Raw genomic sequence first — 24709 nt, forward strand, 5'->3', positions numbered from 1 at the left:
AAAACATAAAAATTGTGATATCGGAACAAAGTACAAGGCAATAGTGGCTGTGGAGGACAATCCAACAAGGAGCAAATCCTCCATCGCAAAAGACTTCGACGTGCCGCAGAATACTTTATCAACGTAAGTCATGTAAACGTTGCAGTTTTTGTTTTCCATACATGTATTTAATTATGTTGTATACAGATATCTTTATCGCTTGCAATAGTAACTGGTTTTCATACAGTATGTACATGTTGGCGTTCGTGGTTTCTCTCGTGTGTCAATGTCGAGTGCTACTCAGAGTCACTATTGCAAGAGTGCATTAGCAAAATAAATGACATTTTTATTGAATGCATAAGTTTATTTTTCACTTCAGTACAAAAGCATGCTAGATGCGCAATCCATGAACTCAAGGAGAAAATGACATGTGAGTCTTAAAGGACAACCAATAATTTCCAAACTGACATCAGACAAATATTTTATAGCATCTAAAATACCCAAAACACGCTGATATTTTTAGTCAAATGAAAAACACCAATAAAAATGACTTCAAGTGTCCCAAAACTACTTCAAAATGACCTCAGAAAGTCCCGCCCCCTTGTTCGTGACGTCACGACAGGACGTCTTGCCTTGCTCAAGAATCAAAACAATGGCTTCAGATTCGGAGAAGATGCTTTCTTGTTACTCATTCAGTTATGAATAGGATTCAAATAGTTCTGAAGAGGAAAGCATGAATGTTTGCAATCGATTAAAGAAGTCTTTCCGGGTCATTCTGAGGCGTCTGGACTCCAATGTAGCGCTAAAAAAATGCAGAAGATGGAGCCCAAGCTCCGTTGGAAATGGGCTGATTTGTCTGCTGGGAATTTGTTTCAACTAGTATCAAATAGTAGTCTTGGTGCAACACACCATCGCGTTATTTATCTTTTTTTCCTTCTAATTTCGCCATCAACACGGACCAACACGAAGTTTTCAGACAAAACAAAGTACCCAAAATGCATTGTGTGTCGCTTTCTCGGTCGTTCCAGACGTGACGTCACGTCAGGCATCGTCACCAACTCGAAAACAAGACTTCCTGAATATTCAGCGCGAGTCTTAAAACGTAAAATATAGCTATATAATATATGCGGTGGAATCTTTGTAAAATACGCTCAGTAGAAGTCATGTGAAGTGATTTTACAAATTATGGACACAACTTGTCCGGAGTTCTCGAACAACCAATTGTCCTTTAAGAGAACTCTTTTCAGAATTTTCTGATTATGTTTACTTTCGTTAGAAGCTCCTCCTAAATCAGGGGTCTCAAACTCGCGGTCCGCGGGCCAACTGCGGCCCCTGAAAGAATATCTTGCGACCCGCCGAGATTTGAAAGATTAATGTTAGTGCGGCCCGCATGATTGATACGAATGAAACTTGTGTGTGAAGCTGAACAAGTAGGCAAGAGAAGCCATGTTTAGGACAGTTCGTGTTCAATATTTTTTTTTATGTGAAGAAAGTTAAAGGTTAAAGAACTGTGAATACAGACATTCGAAACTTTATTAAAATAATTCGTTTTCCTGTGGTTTTTTTCAGTCGTCTGTATCTGCCTTATGATCATTATAATTATTTTATTTATTTATGACTGGTTAATTTATTTTCTATTCATTTTTCCATTTATTCATTTAATTCGTTTTTTGTGTGTTAAAAATAAAGATTTTGAGAACATTGGAATGTTTTATCTGTGATTTTCTTGTGGAAATCCTGATGCGGCCCTCGAGTCAATTGAGTTTGAGACCCCTGTCCTAAATGAAATGTGACTTGCCCGTTTCACCCAAAACTCTGAGCACACATAGCTCCGAGTTGTTTAACCACGGTGAGTAAATATTTAAACCTGGTTGTTTGGAAAGGAGTCTCCAAGTGACTTGCTGATAAGGTTTTTTTATAATACCTTGACTCTGAAGATCTTTATTCTGAGGCGATAGTGAGGTGGGAACACCATGAGGCCGATATCAGGTAAGCTACTTTTCCCTTTTCACTGTTTTTTTTTTGTCCTGAACAAAGCACTTCACCGTTTCACCCGAAAGCTGCTTTGCGGGAAATTAAGTCGATGACAAGCATGACTTTGGTGTGTCTCATCAGTGCTGTTGATCATGTCTCCGCAATATGGCAGGTACAGCATGTTGTTGTTGGTTTTTTTTAATCGCTGGAGGAAAGAGTTCAAAAATAGTTTCAGGGGTTTACTGTGTACGAAAAGTTGCCATTGTCCATGTGAGCAAACTAAACAGAAGTCTGCACGGTCATTGTGTTAGAATGATCAGCTCCATTTGATTTATACAGGGCAGCACCTAATCACAACAAAATAATCTCAGGGCACTTTCCAAACAGAGCAAGGTCAGGACAATGATTTGGGAAATAAATCTGCACCGAAATAAATCAGGATCGGTTTAGATTTTTTTAGATGTTTACTCTTTTTTTTTTTTAACAACACCAACCGATGAGCAGCATGCGGAAGTCATAAAGGTAGATTGGTTTTCAATAAACTGACTGGAGCTGCGGGCAAGAGTGTACAGTTGCCTCTGGTTTTAATACACATCATTGAAAATTGTTTCAAAATACAGTTCAAGCTGTCCACGAGACCTTTCACGATGGTTCTTTGTACTCCTTAGGCTCCCAGGGTGTGAGTGATCTTCCACGGTGAGTCAATCCTTCTTCGTGGCAGAATTCGATTTCTAGTCAAGAGGTCCGAGTGACAGTAATGCTTGGAAATGTTGTGCCCAAAAGCATTTTGGGGTTGCAGTTAATAGCAAACAATTATTATTATTATTATTAATAATAATAATAATAATAATAATAATATACAGTAAAGTCTCGTTATATCGATATTCAAGGAAGTCCGAAAAAATATCGATATAACCGGGACTATCGATATATCCGACCCTGTTTGCATGTAATTTTCTCCGTGCGTGCATAGAAATAGTATCGATATAACCGGGACTATCGATATATCCGATATCGATATAACGAGACTTTACTGTATTAATAATAATGGTAATGATGACAATAATGACAATAATAATAATAATAATACGTCTGTGTAAGCTCTCAGTCGTACAGTGGTCCATCGATGAGAAGGTTTCTTCAGCCGTCATCTGTACAAATTTGAAGGTTTCGGACGTTTCGCCTCCTATCCAAGAGGCTTCATCAGCGAACTAAAGTCTGACTGGTCGTATCGGCCCTATATATATATATATATATCCCTAATGTCCAGACATGGCGGCGCCGGACACAGCTATGATAGGTCCCTGCTCTCAGGTTGGGGGGAGCAGAGGACCCCTCCCTGTGGCCCCACGGATTGTTCCTACATTCCTGACTAACGACTGGCCTATTACCCCCACTCCCACTGGTATCACCTTATCAGCATAACGACCCTCATCAGCATTACGAAAGTTGCCTAACCTGTTTTGCCTAAGCAGGCTATTGTATGAACGATCCAAATTGAACCTCACCCCACCAGACCGCTTTCATGAAGGATTCAGTTGTTTGATGAGAATCGCTTCTTTTACCCCCCTTTCAAACCATCTATGTTCTTTCGCTAAGATTTTAACCTCATTGTCGTCAAATGAGTGGTTGCTAGCTTCTAGGTGCAAATGTACTGCCGATTGAGGCCCACTAGTATTATCCCTGCGATGTTGATAAAGTCTTGGCCAATAAATCTGATTCTAATTAAATAAAAGACTGCATCATTCTGAAGCAAGCTTAGAGACATAGCAAACATAGAGATAAAAAAACAAACAGTCAGAAATAGAAACTTATTATCAGCGATTACAAACTAAACTTACCCACAAAATCTATCAGGAAGTGTGTGAATTTACTAAATCCGGACATATGAGGCACCACAGCAAAACCAAAGAGAGACAAAAGGGTAAATTTCAAAAATTACTTTTACTGAAACAATCTCAGCTACTGGTAAATACGCGAAAAATTAGGAATGAGCAGATTTCAAGGGAGAATTGGATCAAAAATTTGTCAGGCAGAGATCTCTCAGAGACAGAAAAGGCGGTACTAACCGAAGGTTTAAATTTCTCAGTGACTCCTAAAACAATACCTACAATAGATTACATCACAGCTACTGAATCGGCTATTAAAAATAACAAACTTTCGTATGCAGAGGCAGATGATCTACGCATTAAAATAACAGCCCTTCTCAGTAGTGCCAAACTACCTCCGTCCAACATAACATTAGAAGAGAGAAAGGCGTTAACTACTCTACAAAAAGAGCAAAATATGACTATTTTGCCAGCAGACAAGGGCAGATGCACAGTGCTTCTCAACACATTGGATTATGAAGACAAAATAAATAGGTTAATCAGTGATTCTAACACTTGTGAGCAACTAAAAAGGGTCCCTTCCAATAGATACAAGAAAGAAATGATAGACTCTCTCCAAAAGTTAGAGAAAGGAAAAACAGATGTATTTTAGATTATACCCGGGAGAGGCCACGCCATGTATCTATGGCCTGCCAAAAATACATAAAGAAGGGATCCCCCTCAGATCCATTGTTTGTAGCATTGACTCCTCTACATACAATGTAGCCAAATATTTTAAAACTATCTTAGCTCCGTTGGTTGGTAACACAGAATATCACGTAGAGAACACCACAGGGTTTGTAGAGAGGAACAAAGACCTCATATGAGGAAACATTGGCTTCTTATGTGACTTCTCTCTTTACATTTGTCCCCAGCAGCAGTCTCAGTGGTGAGGACGAGACTGCTGGCGGACGTTTCTCTGCATGAAAGAACCAAACTTAAAGCGGATCACATCTACCATTTATTGGAAATCTGCCTTAATACTACGTATTTTCAATTTCGGGCGACATTTTACAAACAAATTCATGGTTGTGGTATGGGCTCACCAGTTTCACCCATAGATGGAGAAACAGGCCCTCACATCCTTCCCGGGGACAAAACCTAGACACTGGTTTAGATATGTCGTCATAATTAAAAAACAAGAAATTCAATCCTTCACAGATCACCTCAACTCTGTAGACATCAACATTAAATTTACTCGTGAGGACATTAAAGAGAACCAACTAGCCTTCTTGGGTTGTAAAGTAATTATAAAAGAGGACAGAGCGCTAAAAACAGAAGTCTTTAGGAAGGCTACGCACACTGACCAATACTTACTTTTTGACTCTAACCACCCTTTACAACACAAATTAGGAGTTATCAGAACCCTCCAGCATAGGGTAATACCAACTAGCGTTGAAGGTAGAGAAAAGGAGTCAAAAGATATCAGGAGAGCACTCACTAACATTGGGTACACTCAGTGGTCGTTTAACAAATGTCAGAAAGAATAGGGAATGAAACCAAAAATTCTCAAGATACAAAAAGGAGAGGAGTAGCAGTACCTTACATTGCAGGAGTTTCTGAAAAAATTACAGAGTCCTTTGGCAACACAAAATTCCAACTTATTTCAAACCGATAAACACGTTAAGGCAAAAATTAGTGCATCCAAAAGATAGGCTACCAAATGAAAAACAAAGTCATGTAGTTTATTCCATACATTGTAAGAATGAAAATTGTAAGGAGCAGTACATTGAGGAGACTCAACAAATTCTCAAAAAAGACTTGATCAACATCGCAGGGATAATATAAGTGGGCCTCAATCGGCAGTACATTTGCACCTAAAAGCTAGCAACCACTCATTTGACGACAATGAGGTTAAAATCTTAGCGAAAGAACGTAGATGATTTGAAAGGGGGGTAAAAGAAGCGATTCTTATAAAAACACCCCACCGGTCTGGTGGGGTGAGATTCAATTTGGATCGTTCATACAATAGCCTGCTTAGGCAAAACAGGTTAGGCAACATTCGTAATGCTGATGAGGTGATACCGGTGGGAGTGGGGAAAATAGGCCAGTCGTTAGTCAGGAATGTAGGAACAATCCGTGGGGCCACAGGAGTGGTCCTCTGCTCCCCCCAACCTGAGAGCAGGGACCTATCATAGCTGTGTCCGGCGCCGCCATGTCTGGACATTAGGGATTTATAAATAGGGCCGATAAGACCGGTCAGACTTTAGTTCGCTGACGAAGCCTCTTGGATAGGAGGCGAAACATCCGACACTTTCAAAAAAGTACAGATGACGGCTGAAGAAACCTTCTCATCGATAATAATAATAATAATAATAATAATAATAATAATAATAATAATCTTCTTCTTTTCCTTTGGGCTTTTCCCTTCAAGGGGTCGCCAGAGCAAAACAGTGTCCTCCATCTTTAGAGGTTTGATCCGCATGTTTGTTTTGGCCAAGATTTTACGTCGGATGCCCTTCCTGACACAACCCTCTGTATTTATCCGGGCTTGGGACCGGCACAAGAAGACTTATGTCCCTTTGTGGCTACAGAACAAGCAACTCGCTGAGTAAAAGGCTCCCAAACACAAAATGGTCATCGGCACAGCAACATTCAAAAAAGCAAAAACTCTACTCACCATTTGATGACAATGCTCTGATCTTACCGTGAAATGGGCATCTCTTGCCGTGCATGTTTTTCGAATGTGGGACGGAACCCTGTTGATAATAATAATAATAATAATAATAATAATAATAATAATAATAATACAGGTTAGGACAAAATCAATTATTTTAATAATGGTAATGCTTACTTTTCTAAGCTTGCTTCAGAATGATACAGTCTTTTATTTAATTAGAATCAGATTTATTGGCCAAGTATGTCAAAACACACACACAGAGTGTATATACACACACACACACACACACACACACACACACACACACACACACACACACACACATATATATATATATATATATATATATATATATATATATATATATATATATATATATCAATCCTTAATACAGTAAAGTCTCGTTATATCGATATTCTCGGGAGTCGAAAAAATATCGATATAACCGGACTATCAATATATCCGACCCTGCGGCATGTAAATTTTCTCCTTGCGTTCATCGAAATAGTATCGTGATAAGCAGTACTATCGATATAACCGATATCGATATACCAAGACTTTACTGTATATATATTCTTCTTTTCCGTTCGGCTTTTCCGACAGCACGCCACAGCAAATCAATGTCCTCCATCTATCCCGGTTTTGTGCATCCTCTTCTCTCACACCAGCTACCTTCATGTCCTCTTTGACCACATTCATAAACCTCCTCTTCGGTCTTCCTCTCGGTCACCTGCCTGGCAGTTCAAGGCTCAGCATCCTTCTCCCGATATAGTCGGTCTCTCTCCTCTGGACATGTCCAAACCATCTCAGTCTGACTTTCTCTCCAAAGCCTCTAATATGAGTTGTCCCTCTAATGTACTCATTCTTGATCCTATCCATGGACTTCATCAAAGTCCAACCAAAATTTCTCCTTCTCCGCCAGCTCACATCCTACTTGTGGGGCATACCCACAAACAACATTGAACATCACGCCTTCAATTTCTAGCTTCAGACACATCATTCAATCTGATACTCTTTTTACTTCAAAGACATTTTAACAAACTCCTCTTTTAAGATAACCCCAACTCCATTTCTTTTCTGTCTTCACCACGATAGAACAACTTAAACCCTGACCCTAAGCTTCTAGCCTTGCTCCCTTTCCACCTGGTCTCCTGGACACACAGTATGTCTACCTTCCTTCTCTGCATCATGTCAACCAGCTCTCTACCTTTACCTGTCATTGTTCCTACATTCAAAGTTCCTACGCTTAGTTCTATACTCTTGGCGTTCCATTTCTCTCTTTTCCTCCGGGCACACCTCCCTCTCCCTCCTCTCCTTCTTCGACCAACAGTAGTCCATTTTCAACAGTACCAATGGCGGCCGTTGTTAACCCGGGCCTCGACCGATCCGGTATGGGATTCATAGGTTTGATTCACATATTTATTTGGGCAAAGATTTTTTACGTCGGATGCCCTTCCTGACACAACCCTCTGTATTTATCCGGGCTTGGGACCGGCACAATAAGACACTGGATATATATATATATATATATATATATATATATATATATATATATGTGACGGGTGTCACAACAGTGACTGTCTTCATCTCCACGATGCTGCTGTATTAATGAAGACGAGACGCGTGGATGTGTCTTTTTATTTCTTTTATTTCTGCAACACAGTATGGCAGAAGGGATGGGTGAAGTCGCATGGGTTTCGTCTTGTGATTAACCTGAATCTCCTCGAGATTGTTCTCAAATGCAAAACATTGTAGATAACAAAACAGAATTAACAACGTGTGATCGTATAGTGGTTATTTACAGAAAAAGAGAATACAACACAAGTTCACTGTTATTTACAAGATGTCCCTGAACGCATCATGGGCGGAGACTCAGCAGAACACGCGGTGCGCTTGTAATGGCTGGCACACAGTTCAACCAGCCACGGACACTCACGGGCAAATGAAACACGACACAAGAAACTAAATATTGTTCAATAAAAACGAAATGAAACAATTATTACCTGCAACACAGTATGGCAGAAGGGATGGGTGAAGTCGCATGGGTTTCGTCTTGTGATTAACTGCGCAATAGAAAAGCACTATGAAGCTCAGTTCCACTCGACAAAACGTGAAGTAAATAATGAAACAAAAAGTAATCTGGACTCGAATGAATAAGGGAACTAATTAGATAACACTAGACAGTACAAAAGGGGAAACAAAATAAGATATTGTCATGAAAATGCGCGTTAATCGAGACCAACAGAAAATTGCGACTCACCCTGAATCTCCTCGAGATTGTTCTGGAAACTATGGGCGGGACATAGTGCCACACTGTGCGCCGTTGCGTCACTTCCTTCATAATTTAATAACCTAAGTGTACAACTCCGTTACATACACCCCCCTTAAATTATGCAGAAGTGAGGCAACATACACACGGAAGACAACAGAAAGACCAACAGGCACAATAGACAAGGTTATCAGGCAAGGATGTACAAAAATGCTGTCTAATTATGTCACTCATCTGACCAACTACGTCAGGTGACTGGAGTAAGGGATCTGTCGCCGGTGTGTCAGGGTCTGTGTGCTCGTCGGAGATGCACTGTACTGGGTCTGGGAAGGAACTCTGTCCCCACTAACATAAGTGGCCTCAGCTCGCACCTGCCCATTCCCCTCTGTACAAACTACATCACCCTGCATAGCACTACATAACTGTGACAGACTGGAGAAAGGTATCTGTTGCTGGTGTATCAGTTGTCTGTGCGCTCGTCGTAGATGCACTGCACTGGGTCTGGGAAGGAACTCTGTCCCCACTAACATAAGTGGCCTCAGCTTGAACCTGCCCATTCCCCTCTGTACAACCTACACCACTCTGGATTGCACTATACAACTGTTACACGGTTGGGAAGCCTCTACCTCTACCAACACACTCATTCAACGGTGTGCTACTTGTTACTTCTAAGGAGCTCATTCTTAGATTTAACACACAAAAACACGTACATGAAAAAAAAGTACACCAATTGCAAAACAGCAGGTAGACAATTAACACTCTACATGTATTTCCAAAACGGGGGTCGACACACCGTCCACCGAGTGATGGGACTGCACAGCGTCTTCATTGTGCAGCATCGCGGTCCCGGTCCGAAGTGGAGAGTCACTTGTGATCCGGGTCACGGCACCAATGTGACGGGTGTCACAACAGTGACTGTCTTCATCTCCACGATGCTGCCGTATTGATGAATACGAGACGCGTGGATGTGTCTTTTTATTTCTTTTATTTCTGCAACACAGTATGGCAGAAGGGATGGGTGAAGTCGCATGGGTTTCGTCTTGTGATTAACCTGAATCTCCTCGAGATTGTTCTCAAATGCAAAACATTGTAGATAACAAAACAGAATTAACAACGTGTGATCGTATAGTGGTTATTTACAGAAAAAGAGAATACAACACAAGTTCACTGTTATTTACAAGATGTCCCTGAACGCATCATGGGCGGAGACTCAGCAGAACACGCGGTGCGCTTGTAATGGCTGGCACACAGTTCAACCAGCCACGGACACTCACGGGCAAATGAAACACGACACAAGAAACTAAATATTGTTCAATAAAAACGAAATGAAACAATTATTACCTGCAACACAGTATGGCAGAAGGGATGGGTGAAGTCGCATGGGTTTCGTCTTGTGATTAACTGCGCAATAGAAAAGCACTATGAAGCTAAGTTCCACTCGACAAAACGTGAAGTAAATAATGAAACAAAAAGTAATCTGGACTCGAATGAATAAGGGAACTAATTAGATAACACTAGACAGTACAAAAGGGGAAACAAAATAAGATATTGTCATGAAAATGCGCGTTAATCGAGACCAACAGAAAATTGCGACTCACCCTGAATCTCCTCGAGATTGTTCTGGAAACTATGGGCGGGACATAGTGCCACACTGTGCGCCGTTGCGTCACTTCCTTCATAATTTAATAACCTAAGTGTACAACTCCGTTACATATATATATATATATATATATATATATATATATATATATATATATATATATATATATATATATATATATATATATAATGAATGTATATATAATGAATGTATAAAATTATTTTGCTATTGTGCTAGGCGGTTGCCAAAATTACACTTCTCATTTGTCAAGACATATCACCTTTGCAACATCTATGATTGGCTAGGCTTCATAATTAAAAATAAAGAACAGAAATGGCCACATTATCCTGGGTTTGCCCCATCGGTCTTCCACTCCGTGACCTGATCACCCTTCTGTCATTGTCCCTTCGTCCTTATTCATATGCCCGTAATTGTACTTTTACAGCATCTCCCAGTCCACACCGCCCCCTCCCAAAACAAAACAAACAAACAAACAAAAAACAACATACGTGCATGATGATGTGGGAAAGGGACATGATATTGTTGAGAATGTAATCTGCATCATGCCTGAAAGTTCAAAATATGTACGTGCATGGTTGCACTCGCTGGTACGTTTGAGCCACACAGGTACACACATATTCAATTGATCGGGGAATAATAATTCGGCTCCCCCATGAAGTTCATGGGACCCCTAAAGGGTCTGGAGGAGCGGGATATGGCCCTTTCCGCTATAAATATCTGCATGTTTAAAGGCCAACCGACGCCTCCGGACAAGTCGTGTCCATAATTTGTACAATCACTTCAAATGACTTTTACTGTAAGTTTTGTCTGGTTCAAATTCATTAAAAAATAATTTCTGTCTGATTATTTTTTGAACATCAATGACTTTTTCACATTTGTGCTGACAGATTTACCTTCAACCCAAAGGAAGGGATTGATAATCCAGCTCTGGTCATCACTGATGATTTTGGTAAGATTTCCATAAAAGGTCATGCAACAGTGCATCACCATGCACCCTGTCCTACTGAACTATCTTTGAAAAATGTGTGTCCAGAATCGGAACAAAATCCTCTGCCCCAACTGCACCACTTGAGGCGCGTGGAGGGGCAGAATTTTGGCTTCTACTTGCAGAGGGTCACAGAAAAGCAAGGCTTAGAGATCACAGATGTTGACCCATGGAGCCCAGCTGAGCACAGCGGGCTGAAAGCCGGCGACAGAGTTTTGGATGTTAATGATGAGTATGTGGTCAACATGACCTTCATTAAGGTAAGTGTGCTGATTATTTTTTTCAAGAGAAAAGTCTCAGTTATACATCCTATAGAAATAAGGCTTGTCAAAACAGAAGCCTCATGTGATACCAAAGGGAATCAATAAAAAGTTTGCTGAAACTACGAAAACAGATGCCATGATGCAAAACAAATTCCATTTTGCTAATTTGTCTCCACACCTGCTGGCTAAAATGTCACGCTGCAATTATCTGACAGGTGGCAAAGAAGATCCAGGCCTCGGGCTTACATTTGTTTCTCCTGGTGCTGAGGAGAGATGACTATGAGCAGGTACAATAAAAACAGCAACCATATAAGTTGTTATAACATGGCTTGGGCTAAGTATTACACACTCCTTTGAAAGTTTCATTGAGGACTCAAAACAGGCATACAGTATTATCTATATATGCGACCTTAGCAACTGAATTGTGCGTCGACCTCACAGTGCAAAGGTACCGGGTTCAATTCCAGCTCTGGCCTCCCTGTGACGAGTTTCTATGTGTTCCCTGTCCCTGCGGAGATTTTGTCTTGATAGACCGCTTTCCTCCCACATTCCAAAAACACACTTGGAAGGCTGATTGAACACTCTAAATTGTCCCTAAGTATGAGTGTGAGCGTGAATGGTTGTTTGTCTCTGTGCTGGGCTTTTGGCTGGCAACCGGTTCCTGAAGACAGCTCGGATAGGCTTGCGACCCTCCTTAGAATAAAGCAAATAGTATGTGACAAAGGTGGAGTGAGAGTATCATTTTCAACAATGCCGCCCTTGATTGAAAGAATGAGTAAAACCCAAAGCAACATACATAATGTATACTGTATCTTGGGAACATGCAATTTCCCAACTTGAGCTGTCCAGGCCAATAGAGGCTGATGTACAAAACTTTTACTACTCCTATTTTATGAAGCCGGTGCAAGAGCAACAGCTCCCGCAGTAGGAGTCCGGTGAACAGCCTTGTTGGGGGCATGCACACCACCGCAAGCAATTCCACATCACACAAAAAATTTAAGAATTAGTTTTCCTAACCGCTTTATTGTCACTAGTGTCACGGGGAGTGCTACAGAGAGAAGAGATAAAGAAGGTGGAGGATTTTAAGTACTTAGGGTCAACTGTCCAGAGCAATGGAAAGTGTGGAAAAGAGGTGGAGAAGCGTGTCCAGGCAGGCTGAAATGGCTGGAGAAAAATGTCAGGTGTGATGGAGAAAAATGTCAGGTGTGATGTGTGATAGAAGGCTTTCAGCTAGGATGAAAGGAACAGTGTATAAAACAGTGGTGAGACCAGCCATGATGTTTGGACTGGAGGTAGCAGAGATAAAGATGTTGAGGTTTTCTTTGGGAGTGACCAGGTTGGATAGGATCAGGAATGAGTACATTAGAGGGACAACTCAAATCCGAGGCTTTGGAGAGAAAGTCAGACTGAGATGGTTTGGACATGTCCAGAGGAGAGAGAGCGACTATATCGGGAGAAGGATGCTGAGCCTTGAACTGCCAGGCAGGAGACCGAGAGGAAGACCCAAGAGGAGGTTTATGGATGTGGTCAAAGAGGACATGAAGGTAGCTGGTGTGAGAGAAGAGGATGCACAAGACCGGGTTAGATGGAGGACACTGATTCGCTGTGGCGACCCCTGAAGGGAAAAGCCGAAAAGGAAAAGAAGAAGGAGGGTCACGGGGAGTGCTCCAGCCTATTGCAGCTGTGTACAGGCAGTAGGCAGGGGATACCCTGAATTGGTTGTCAGCCAATTGTAGGACACACATGGACGAAGAACTATCCACACACACACCCACACCTCTGGACAATTTCAATCAACCTGGCATGCATGTTTTTGGAATGTGAGAGGAAACCGCAGGAGCCGGAGAAAATTCATTAATAGTGCAAAAATAAATCATAAAAAAAATCAGTGAGGATAGAGTGAATTCAAATGAAACATACCAGAGATCAATGTATGATGTAAACAACCTGACTTAGGTTGGAGCCTGTACCCCTCAAACCCTCACACTATTGTACATGGACAAATAAATACACTGTGTCTTTATCTTGGAAAAAGTTTACAGTTGTCATGCTCCATGATTGGAGAGGACCCAAAAAATCAGGTGGGCAGGAGAAGCAAGGTGGACAGAAAAAAAATGTATTACCAAAAACCACTTTCTACATTACACTTCAAAAAACGCAAACAAAGTCCTGGAAAACAAAGTAAAAAAAAAAAAAAAAAAAAAACTAACAAAATCAAGGTGACAACGCGAGTGCTTGCAAGGCAGTCCTGGTATGACCCTGTCAGAGGAGCCCTCCAATACCTCAAAGGGAATAGTCATGACAAAAGTAGGACGGGGGTGGTTACTGTGGGGGGATAGAAATAGCATCATATCTTGCACTTCTCCCCCGTCAGCAGGTGTCACATTATCAGTATAAAACAACACACTTCAACAAGTACATACAATAATGTACACTAAAAGATCTGAACATACATGTGATCAAAATAAAGTTTCAAACCAAAACAGACTTGCCATCTCGAACCAGCTTCTGGAGGACTGTCAGGGGAACTGGAAGTTATTGGAGTAGTAAAAGTTTGAATGATTCAGATGAACCTGAGTGCAGCAAGCATGTAAAAAAATGGAAATGGCATGTTCCCCATACGCAAAGCCACAATTTCTGGTAAATCACAGGGCACTTGCAGTATGTCAGCAGAACTTTTAAGCTCAAAAACACAGAGAAAAGGGATGCACATATTCGTAAAGTCTCGTTATATCGATATCGGATATATCGATAGTCCCGGTTATATCGATACTATTTCTATGCACGCACGGAGAAAATTACATGCAAACAGGGTCGGATATATCGATAGTCCCAGTTATATCGATATTTTTTCGGACTCCCTTGAATATCGATATAACGAGACTTTACTGTATTTAGAAATGTTTTTCAGTGAGAGCCACACGCACGCACGGCCACTTTTCAACAAAATGTCAGAATGTATAATTTAAAATAACTGTGATAATATGCACCATTAAAGGACAACCGACACCATTGTTTTGTTTCCTAATTGACATCAGAAAAACGTTTTATGGCATCAAAAATACCAAAAACACGCAGGCTGATATTTTGAGTCAAATGCAAAACACCAATTAAAATGACTTCAAGTGTGCTAAAACTGCAAAAAATTGAGCTGCGAATTGGGCATTTCCAGAAAGTGCCCCCCCCCCCACCCAGTTCAGGACGTCACGCCAAGACGTCTTCTAAACAATGGCTTCAGATTCGGAAAAGATGCTTTCTTGTTACTCATCCAGTTATGAATATGTTTCAAATAGTTCTGAAGAGGAAAGCATCCATTAAAGCAGTTCTTAAAGAAGTTCTTACGGGTCATTTTGAGGCGTCAGGACAGCAATGTAGTGTCCCAGAAAATGCAGAAGATGGCGCCAAAGCTCTGTTGGAAATGGCCTGATTTGTCTGCTGGGAATTTGTGTCAACTAGTATCAAATAGTAGTCTTGATGCAACACACAACGATTCACCATCGCGTTATTTATGTGTTTTCCTTCTAATTTCGCCATCAACACGGATCAACACGAAGTTTTCAGACCAAACAAAGTACCCAAAATGCATTGTGTATCGCTTTCTCGGTCAAGGGCGTTCCAGACGTGACGTCACGTCAGGAATAGTCACCAACTCAAAAACAAGACTTCTTGTCTTAAAACGTCAAATATAGCTATATGTGGTGGAATCTCTGTAAAATATGCTCAGTAGAGGTCATTTGAAGTGATGGTACAAATTATGGACACAACTTGCGTCGGTGTCGGTTGTCCTTTAATCTGAATAGTTCTCCACTTCTCATGATTGGTAAAAAAAAAAAAAAACTCCAGCCAAACGATTGGAATGAAGTCAACTTGCCCGGTCCAGAGGCGAAGTTACTGCTAGCTAGCCTGCACACGGCTTCATTAGCTTGCACGCTTGCTTTCTGCTGTCTCTCGCAGAAATATATTGATGCTAACGTTAGCATGGGGCTTGTCACGGTGCCACTGATATTCAACTGTTTCATTCATGGTATTGTTTCATTGCAAATTAGAATCACAGCAGAACCACAAAGGCGAATCCTTCAGTCCGTTCAACCTGAAGTATACGATACTCGTTTTTTTTTTCACATCGGGCTCATTTAAAAGGGGGTGTTTGCCTGTTTCAACAAGAACGGCCACCAAGGTCAGTATCATCCAATCAAAATTGCGCTTTCCGCCCACTGCAGCCTGAACAGGAAATGAACAACGAAAAAGTGAGAATATGTCTTTAGTGTTATCGGCGAGCCAGATGCAATCATCAAAAAAGCCATAAATGGCTCACGAGCCATAGGGCCCCATGCACCCCTGCGAGGGTAGCTTACTCTCATAACCTTTTCAGAAGATCAACATTTTTATCTTTAAGATCATATCCCAATCCGATGTTATGCCGTAGTAGATGCCGTATGTTTGTGTCTTTGTGCCATGGTCATACAAAATTGAAACAAACAAAGGCTTGAAGGATTTCACTTTGTCTGTGGTGAACTAAAATACAACTTTTACCCACTTATTGCCATCTGTGGCACAGGTAGCAACGAAGGTATCACGGTTACCTTCTACAACCTTTGACTTTCTCTGCACAAAAACTTCCATTGGTTGTGTCTCTGTTGATGCAATGAAGGCAGTTTGTTTCGATATGGACCTACAAATGCTGGCGACAGCTGCCAAGGGAGGCCCTTGTTCTCGTCCCAGACTGTGTCACATCACTCGACATCCGCTCTGTGGCCTGGGGATGACCCTGATCTCCGCCGACGGTACCAACACTAAATGGAACAATTATGATGCACAACCTTGTTCGAATGTCTGCTTTTCTTGTATCTAAATATATATGTTTAGATAAGTATATACCTTGGCTTACAAACTTAATTGGTTCCCAGAAAGTGCATGTAAGGCGAAAAGTGTGTATTCCGAACATTAATTTCCCATAGGAAACCATTAAAATGAGAATAATTTATTCCCAGCTTCCCATAACACATTATTTTCAACTAAATAAGCCTTAAAACTACACAAAATATAACTTATTTTTTGTATAATAAATGTGCTATTGTATTGTAATTAAATAAATAAAGTGTACTATTTAATAAAGTCGTTTTATTTACCTTTGTGATGGTCGTTAATGGCTTGATGGAATGGATAGCTTTTTGCATAAAGTGAACTCCGGGTTGTATATCTTGACGGTTGTGATATAGCAACAGCAACAGATGCAGGCAGACACACTAGAAACGTCATTAATTGCTGGTTCATTTGCTTGTCCTTTCTCTTGCTCTGTGCTATCTCTGCAATAATTTTACCTAGTTCCTCATCAATCAGTTCCTCATCGTCAAAACTGGCTGCCTCACAATGACGAATGACACTATGAAACCCTGTATGACGCTTAAAGTTCTCGAACCCTCCGTGGCTAGTCTTCGAATCATCAATGGATGACGAACTTTCAGGTTGCCTCTTGACGATATCCGAGTGAAGTTGCTGTGCTATCTCTGCAATAATTTTACCTAGTTCCTCATCAATAGTGTTTTGTTTAGCTGGGTTGATAGCTTTTTGCATCAAGTGTACAGATGGCTTGTGCGAGTTATTTGTGGAGCCTGATTGATGGGATAATTTAACCTTGCAGTCTACACTCCACCTTTGAACTATCAATAAAGTTGAAACGAGTCAAAATTTCACTGTGTTTTCTATCCATTTTCTCACCTTTTCACTTTTGTTGTCACTGTTGCCTCCCTTTCCTGTGTCATGTGCAACTCAGTGTGCTTCTGTTCAACCCCTCCTCCTTCTCACCTCTGCGTGTGCCTGAAATTCTACCCCTCCCTCCTCTACCACGGATCTTGACCAATCACGTGCGGGGAATAGAGGGGAAAAAAGCCGGCTGCCATTTCTAGCTCCTCGTTAGGAGCTCCAAGAACCGGCGCATTTACGAATGACATCACTCATCGTGGCGCTCCGTGTGTTTTCCCGAAAAATAGTTTGTATGCCAAGGTTATATTTTTGCGAATGTAACGTTCCAAAGGCGGAAAGTTTGTTAGCTAAAGCGTTTGTAAGGCGAGGTAACAATGTGTGTGTATGTATGTATGTATGTATGTATGTATGTATGTATGTATGTATGTATGTATGTATGTATGTATGTATGTATGTATGTATGTATGTATGTATGTATGTATTTAAAACATGTATCCCCATGTAACTCCTGCATTCCCCCTTTCAGGGCCAGCCATTATTACAGTGGACGGGTTATGTTATCAGGTTACAAGTTATCATTATTGCTGCATAAAAAGTGTAATGTAAAATTTACACTCCACTTTTTCTGCGTTTACACTATAAATGACATGCGTGTACTTTGGAATACTGTGGAGGGGAAAGTATAAGCGCTGCAGTATAAATTAAGACCACGCTTAATGTGTCCTGCAGGCCTAAAAGGACGCTGCATACTGAGCGTAGAAACGGATGGTCCAGCAGAGAAAGCTGGAGTCACCAGTGGGGACAGATTGGTCTGGATGAATGGCGTCATGACATCCCAACTCACACACGACTCTATCAACAAATCAGTAAGAAACTATTTGGACATACTCATCGTTGTTTTGCTCAATTAGGAATGTGAGTGAGTCCTGTAGTGTGTTTGATTCTCAGCTGAAGAAGAGTGCAGACTCTGTGACAGTGTTGGTCATTGATGGTGAAAACGAGTCTTGCTATATCAGGAGGAAGATGCCCATATTGCCTGTGTTGGCAGGCCACTGTAATCTCCCACACTCGGCAAAGACAATGCATCTGGTTAAAGGAACGGAGGGATATGGTTTCCTGCTTCGGCAAGAAAAGATTCCGGATAAACGACAAACAAGTAAGACAGTCATGAAGGACAGAGTAAGAGTCGATTGAGGAAACACGTATAGATATCAAGTTGTATTGTATATGGAAAGGTCAGACAAATACAATAATTGTTTTAATCGTGATTTAATTTGTTGCATTACATTTTCAAATTTACTTTAGCGGTTACTGTAGCTACAGTAATAGCTATTACTGTAGCTATTATTGTTGTTAATTTTTTTCTGTTAATTTTCACTGATTACCACCAGATCTTGCTTAAGAAATCACCCAAGTAGAAGAAAGTGGGACACAAGATCTAAAAACAAACAAACAAACAAACAAACAAACAAAAAAACTGCAACAAAAGGTGTCAAAATTCTTCAAGGACAGATGAGGAGGAATTAAGTAATTTCATCAATCCGGTAAGGGTTACGACCAGTCACAGGTGTCACATCTGCCTTAATTGTGAATGCCGTTGAGAGAAAAAGAATACAATATATGGTAATATATAACATGGATGGTCTCAGATGGAATTTCTTCAGAACCTGCACGACTTGTTGTGATTGACACAACCAAAAAGTATGCTCCTTACCACAAAAGGCATGTGACCTCAAACTGAAGCATTATAACATTTAGCTTCCGCATTATAACAGTGATTGAAACCACATCAAGTCGATTTCTGCATTGTTCAAAACATGGGTTGGTAATAGGCTGGTCAAAATCCAGACATTCATCTGATTGAGATGCTGTGGCACAACCTTCAAAAGGTCGTTCATTTTCCAAAAGCAATCCAGTAATGCGGGTAATTACAACAATTATTCAAAGGAGAGTGGCCAAACTATCTCCACAGCATTGCCAATACAGTGATACCTCAGCTTACGAACGCCTTGGCTAATGAACTTTTCGGCTTACAAACATTAAATTCGCAAGAATTTAATCTTGGCATAAGAACTATTTTTCGGGATACACACGGAGCGCCACAATGAGCGATGTGTCATTCGCAAACAAGTGCGTTCTCCTGACATGGAAATTGCAGCCGACTTTTTTTGTCCTCTATTCCCCTTCCCCAGTTTTCGGTTAAAACCACACGTGATTGGTCAAGAACACAGCAGTGGGGGGGATTACAGAAACAGAGCTGCAAATTAAAATAAATAGACAGACGACAGAGTGAGAAAATGGATAGAAAACACAGTGAAATTTGGACTTGTTTCTTTATTGATAGTTCAAAGGCAGAGTGTAGGCTGCAAGGTTAAAATATCCCATCAATCAGGCTCCACAAATAACCCGCACAAGCCATCTGTACACTTGATGCAAAAAGCTATCAACCAAGTTAAACAAAACACTATTGATGAGGAACTAGGTAAAATTATTGCAGCGATAGCACAGCAACTTCCCTCAGATATCGTCAAGAGGCAACCTGGAATTTCGTCATCCATTGTTGATTTCAAGGCTAGCCACAGATGGTTCGAGAACTTTAAGCGTCGTACAGGGATTCATAGTGTCATTCGTCATGGTGAGGCAGCCAGTTCTGACGATAAAGCTGCCAAAGCTTACAAGGAATCATTCCTCAAGATGGTGGAAGAAGAAGATTATTTCACTCATCAAGTGTTTAATACTGATGAAAGCGGCCACTCCATTCCATCAAGCCATCAACGACCATCACAAAGGTAAATAAAATGACTTCATTATCCAGTACATTTTATTTCTTTATTTACAATACCATAGCACATTTATTATACATAAAATAAGGTATATTTTGTGGAGTTTGAAGGCTTAGAAAATTAGAAAGTAGAAAATTATGTTTTGTGAGGACCTGGGAACACATTATTCTCATTTTAACGGTTTCTTATGGGAACTTAATGTTTGGTATACACACTTTTCGCCTTACACACTCTGTCTGGGAACCAATTGAGTTCGTAAGCCAAGGTATGACTGTATTAGAAAAGGCTCAATTTCGATTGTTGCTGCTGGAAGTGGCCCAACCTGCTATTGGATTTAGGGGGGGGGGGGGGCAATCACTTTTCCCACATAGGGTCATTTGGGTTTGGATTGTTTCTCACTTAAGAATAAAACCTTCATGTAAAAACTATATTTTTTTTTACTCATCTTGTCTTTGAAAAATATTGACATCAGTTTGACATAGTGTATGTTCAATCAACTTCTACTGAATGTCTCTGCCTCAGTCCATGTGCTTCGGGAGGTGGACAAGGGGAGTCCGGCAGAAGAGGCAGGAATGGAAGATGGAGATCTCCTGCTTGCAGTCAACGGAGAACTAGTGGAGTTCATGGAGCATGATGATGTTGTCAAAAGGGTTCGAAAAAGTGGGGAGAGTGTCACCTTTACCACTGTATCAATACAAGGAAGACGCCTCTTCAGACAAGTAGGTTCCAATACAAGGTGCTCCCCCTGACTCCTCTCGTCCCTCCAAAATGTGTCTTGTTTTGTTTTATTTTACCTGCAGCTGGGCATTTCTCCCCTGTTCTTTCATGATGAATTCATACACCACAATGTCTGCGTCCCATATCAAGCCGGAATTCAAACTGTACAGGTATTACATCATCTTTATTTATGTTGACAGTACAAAGACATGGACATATGGAGAAATTTAAAACAATAAGAACAGTGTTTGAAATAACGTCTGCCCGGAGCGTACAACCTTTACGTCGGGCATCCAACTTTCAAAACGTCTCGGCCCGGGTGGCCGACAACTTCTTCAAGAAAAAAAAAACAACGATTTTCTTTTAAAATCAAACGTTTGCTTTATTCAATAAAGCAAACGCTACAAGTCACGTGAACTCCTCTTTCTAAGCGCCTTTCAAAACGCTCAAGTACACTTTACAGTCATATTCCCACTGTCTCGTGACGTCACGCCAGGACGTCACGCCTTGCTCTAGAATCAAAACAACGGCTTCAGATTCGGAGAAGATGCTTTCTTGTTACTCATCCAGTTATGAATATGATTCAAATAGTGAAAGAGGAAGAGGAAAGCATAAATGTTTGCAACCAATTAAAGAAGTCCTTCCGTATCAATTTGAGCCGTCTGGACTCCAATGTAGCGCCCAGAAAATGCACAAGATGGCGCACAAGCTCCATTGGAAATGGCTGATTTGTCTGCTTTCTTGTTACTCATTCAGTTATGAATATGTTTCAAATAGTTCTGAAGAGGAAAGCATCGATTAAAGAAGTTCTTAAAGAAGTTCTTACGGGTCATTTTGAGGCGTCAGGTCGGATGTTTAGCGTCCCAGAAAATGTAGAAGATGGCGCCCAAGCTCCATTGGAAATGGGCTGATTTGTCTGCTGGGAATTTGTGTCAGCAAGTATCAAATAGTAGTCTTGGTGCAACACACAACGATTCACCATCGCGTTATTGATGTGTTCTGCTTCTAATTTCGCCATCAACACGAAGTTTTCAGACAAAACAAAGTACCCAAAATCAGAATCATCTTTATTGCCAAGTATGTAGAACACACAAGGAATTTGTTTCCGCTAGAACACGCTGCACTAGAATGCATTGTGTGTCGCTTTCTCGGTCGTTCCAGACGTGACGTCACGTCAGGCATCGTCACCAACTCGAAAACAAGACTTCCTGAACATTCAGCGCGAGTCCTAAAACGTAAAATATAGCTATAATATATGCGGTGGAATCTTTGTAAAATACGCCCAGTAGAAGTCATTTGAAGTGATTTTACAAATTATGGACACAACTTGTCCGGGGGCGTCAGTTGTCCTTTAAAGCAGTGGTCCCCAACTTTTTTTTTGCGCCACCGACCAGTTTAATGTCAGACAATACCGGCGGATAAATACAACAAAATAAAATGACACGACAGACATGGAAACTATTTTTTTTCTTTCTTTTAAATATACAGTAAAGTCTCGTTATATCGATATCGGTTATATCGATAGTACTGCTTATTACGATACTATTTCGATGAACGCAAGGTTATCCAACTTTATTAGCAAAGTCCTGGTAACATCCCGCCAACAACAACATATGTAACATTGTCTCTGCTCCTGAACGCTCTATGGTCACCATGGTAATGTTTAAACGTGTCTTCAAAATAAGATAAACCACAAAAACAAGTACAAAGAGCATGAAAAATTCAACTCACTACAACAGAAGCAGTGGGACCCCTGAGCTTGTTTCTTTGCAACGAGACGGTCCCATCTAGGGATAACGGGAGACAATGACACCCAAAGTGTCTTGCTCGTGTCCAGTCTACTCCGTCGTTTTGTTTTGGTTGCGGTCACTGCAGAAAACCCCGCTTCACACAAATAAGATGTCGGAAAACGCCACAGAGTTTTCAGTGCTGTTGTGGCGATCTCGGGGTGTTCTGCCATCCATCACTTGAATCCAGAACACCGGCAGAGTTGTTGTCTCAAACGTACTTTTAAGTCCGCCATCATTTGCGAACTCCAGCAGTTGTTCTTCCTCTCGCACAGGCATGCTGGATTCACCTGGTTTGAGGACAAATAGGTTGCGGATCCATTCCTTGGCAGTTCGTGGGTGTTTTGTGGCTGGGAAGTAGCGCTCCAACTCTTTTAAAGAGCGTATAAGCTGGGGCAATGAAGGTTCGGGCTCAGTCCCTTCCAAAAACCCAAATACACAAAGCAACACACTATTCACGCACCGTCCCCACAAATCCAGTTTGGCTTTAAATGCAGCTACTTTATGAGCCAACTTGAAGACAGTTGTCATTTGGCCTGAATTGACAGATTGAGTTCATTGAGCAGGTTGAATATGTCGCACAAGTAAGCTAGCTTTGCGACCCATTCCTCGTCACGGAAATGCGCTGCAAGCGGTGACTTTTTTCCTGAGAAATCTCTGCAGCGGCTCTCGTAATTCAAAAACTCTGGCATTTTTCAAAATAAAACATAGTTCGGACTCTGATAATAAATAAAACGGAAATTATATAAATTATTTATTCTTACCAAATGACCCACGGACCGGTATTGGTCCGCGGCCCGGGGGTTGGGGACCTCTGCTTTAAACTACTGGTATAACAAACACACATGTGACAGGGTGAAAGGCATTGTGTCACACAATTCATTATGGAAAAAATGTTTTGACAAATTGCTTGAAATTAGATATTTTATTAATCAGACAATTGTTTTTTTTCTCAAGCAAAAATCAACATTGGCCTTGGCCTAAAAAAATCATTTGTGTTGGTCCCTTCAAAGTAAACTTGAAATTGAGTATTTCAGATACTGAAATTAGCCATCTGATTTATGAGCCTGACTGCATGCGCAGTATCACGCAAAAGCACGCACGCACGCACACACACACACACACACACACACACACACACACACACACACACACACACACACACGAGCACACGCACACACACACACACACACACACACACACACACACACACACACACACACACACGCACACACACACACACACACACACACACACACACACACACACACAAACATTCCTGTTTCAATGGTTTTGTGAGGTCCGGATAATTCCAGATAAGGAGTGAGGACCACCGTTGCTGATAAGTTTAGAGAAGAACTAGTGTTCCATTTGAAGACTAAATGACACCCCATTTCTCACTTCAACTTCTTTAAAAACAAAGAAATAAAAAGTTGACTTGAAACTGAAATAACAGCAGGAGTGAGGTTTTTGAAAGGGTTCACTCAAAGTCCTCACCCCTGTAGTGAATTTGGTTAAAATATAATTTTACTGTTTGTGGTATGAACCATTTCCTCTCATTCACCACACACACGCGCACATAAACACACACAGTGAGTAAAAAGTGTGTGTATCCAAGTGAAATGAAAATACACACCGAAAAATCATTTTGGGTGAATTTGTGAGGACCTTTCTGAAACTTTAACAGATGCATATATAGACCCTCGAGAAGCCTTTAGAATGAAAAACTTGTGAGAACCGGCCAAAAGGTCCTCACTTGTCAAAAATGTCCTCACTACGTATGGTATAAAATGTTAGTGGTCCTCACAAGACCAGTCATACAAATACACGCGCACTTTATTGGTTGAGTCTAATGACATTTTTGAGGCCATACAACACATGAAATTAATGGTTAATGGCGGAAGGAGTTGATTTCTTTAAAAACAAATGTGCATCCTTACTTACAACATACTAAAACTAACTATTGTCGATTAAACAATGTGCTTCTATTGTTTTGTGCAGACGCAAATGTTTGGTGATGCGCTCTTGTGATGGCTCAATGGAAACAAAGGAAGCAATCCATCTGAAGCAGGAGCTGAATGTTCAAGGAGGTTTTGTTCAAACCTGAAGGAGTCTCTGTCAAAAACATTGATGTTAGATG

The 24709-nt window shown here is 40.9% G+C and overlaps 1 protein-coding gene across 4 annotated transcripts; it reads left to right on the plus strand.

The window, feature by feature from the left end:
• The first annotated feature begins 1858 nt into the window (after positions 1 to 1858).
• LOC148887964 (Na(+)/H(+) exchange regulatory cofactor NHE-RF4-like) lies at positions 1859 to 24708 on the plus strand. 4 transcript variants are annotated; one of them, XM_089014635.1, is made up of 11 exons: positions 1872 to 1968; positions 2622 to 2649; positions 11219 to 11280; positions 11365 to 11576; positions 11795 to 11866; positions 16138 to 16363; positions 18012 to 18148; positions 18231 to 18438; positions 20588 to 20784; positions 20866 to 20952; positions 24571 to 24708. In XM_089014635.1, the coding sequence occupies exons 1-11, from the start codon at positions 1953 to 1955 to the stop codon at positions 24598 to 24600; spliced, it is 1275 nt and encodes a 424-aa protein (XP_088870761.1). In that variant the 5' UTR covers positions 1872 to 1952; the 3' UTR covers positions 24601 to 24708. The 4 variants fall into 4 exon arrangements, 3 of the variants coding, with proteins under 3 accessions (XP_088870761.1, XP_088870763.1, XP_088870762.1); XM_089014637.1 differs by having other exon boundaries at positions 1879 to 1968; positions 16231 to 16363; XM_089014636.1 differs by lacking the exon at positions 1872 to 1968 and adding an exon at positions 2059 to 2125.
• The last annotated feature ends 1 nt before the right edge of the window (position 24709 follows it).

Source organism: Hippocampus bargibanti, linkage group LG14 (genome assembly GCF_051943395.1).
Source record: "Hippocampus bargibanti isolate YZ-2025 linkage group LG14, ASM5194339v1, whole genome shotgun sequence".
In the NCBI taxonomy this organism is placed as follows: Eukaryota; Metazoa; Chordata; class Actinopteri; order Syngnathiformes; family Syngnathidae; genus Hippocampus; species Hippocampus bargibanti.

What these genes read in the sequence shown, in the direction of transcription:
- LOC148887964 (XM_089014635.1), top strand. An exon ending in GACCCTGATCTCCGCCGACG is followed by an intron (nt 16,364 to 18,011) that starts GTACCAACACTA and finishes TGTGTCCTGCAG; the next exon opens with GCCTAAAAGGACGCTGCATA. An exon ending in TCCGGATAAACGACAAACAA is followed by an intron (nt 18,439 to 20,587) that starts GTAAGACAGTCA and finishes TCTCTGCCTCAG; the next exon opens with TCCATGTGCTTCGGGAGGTG.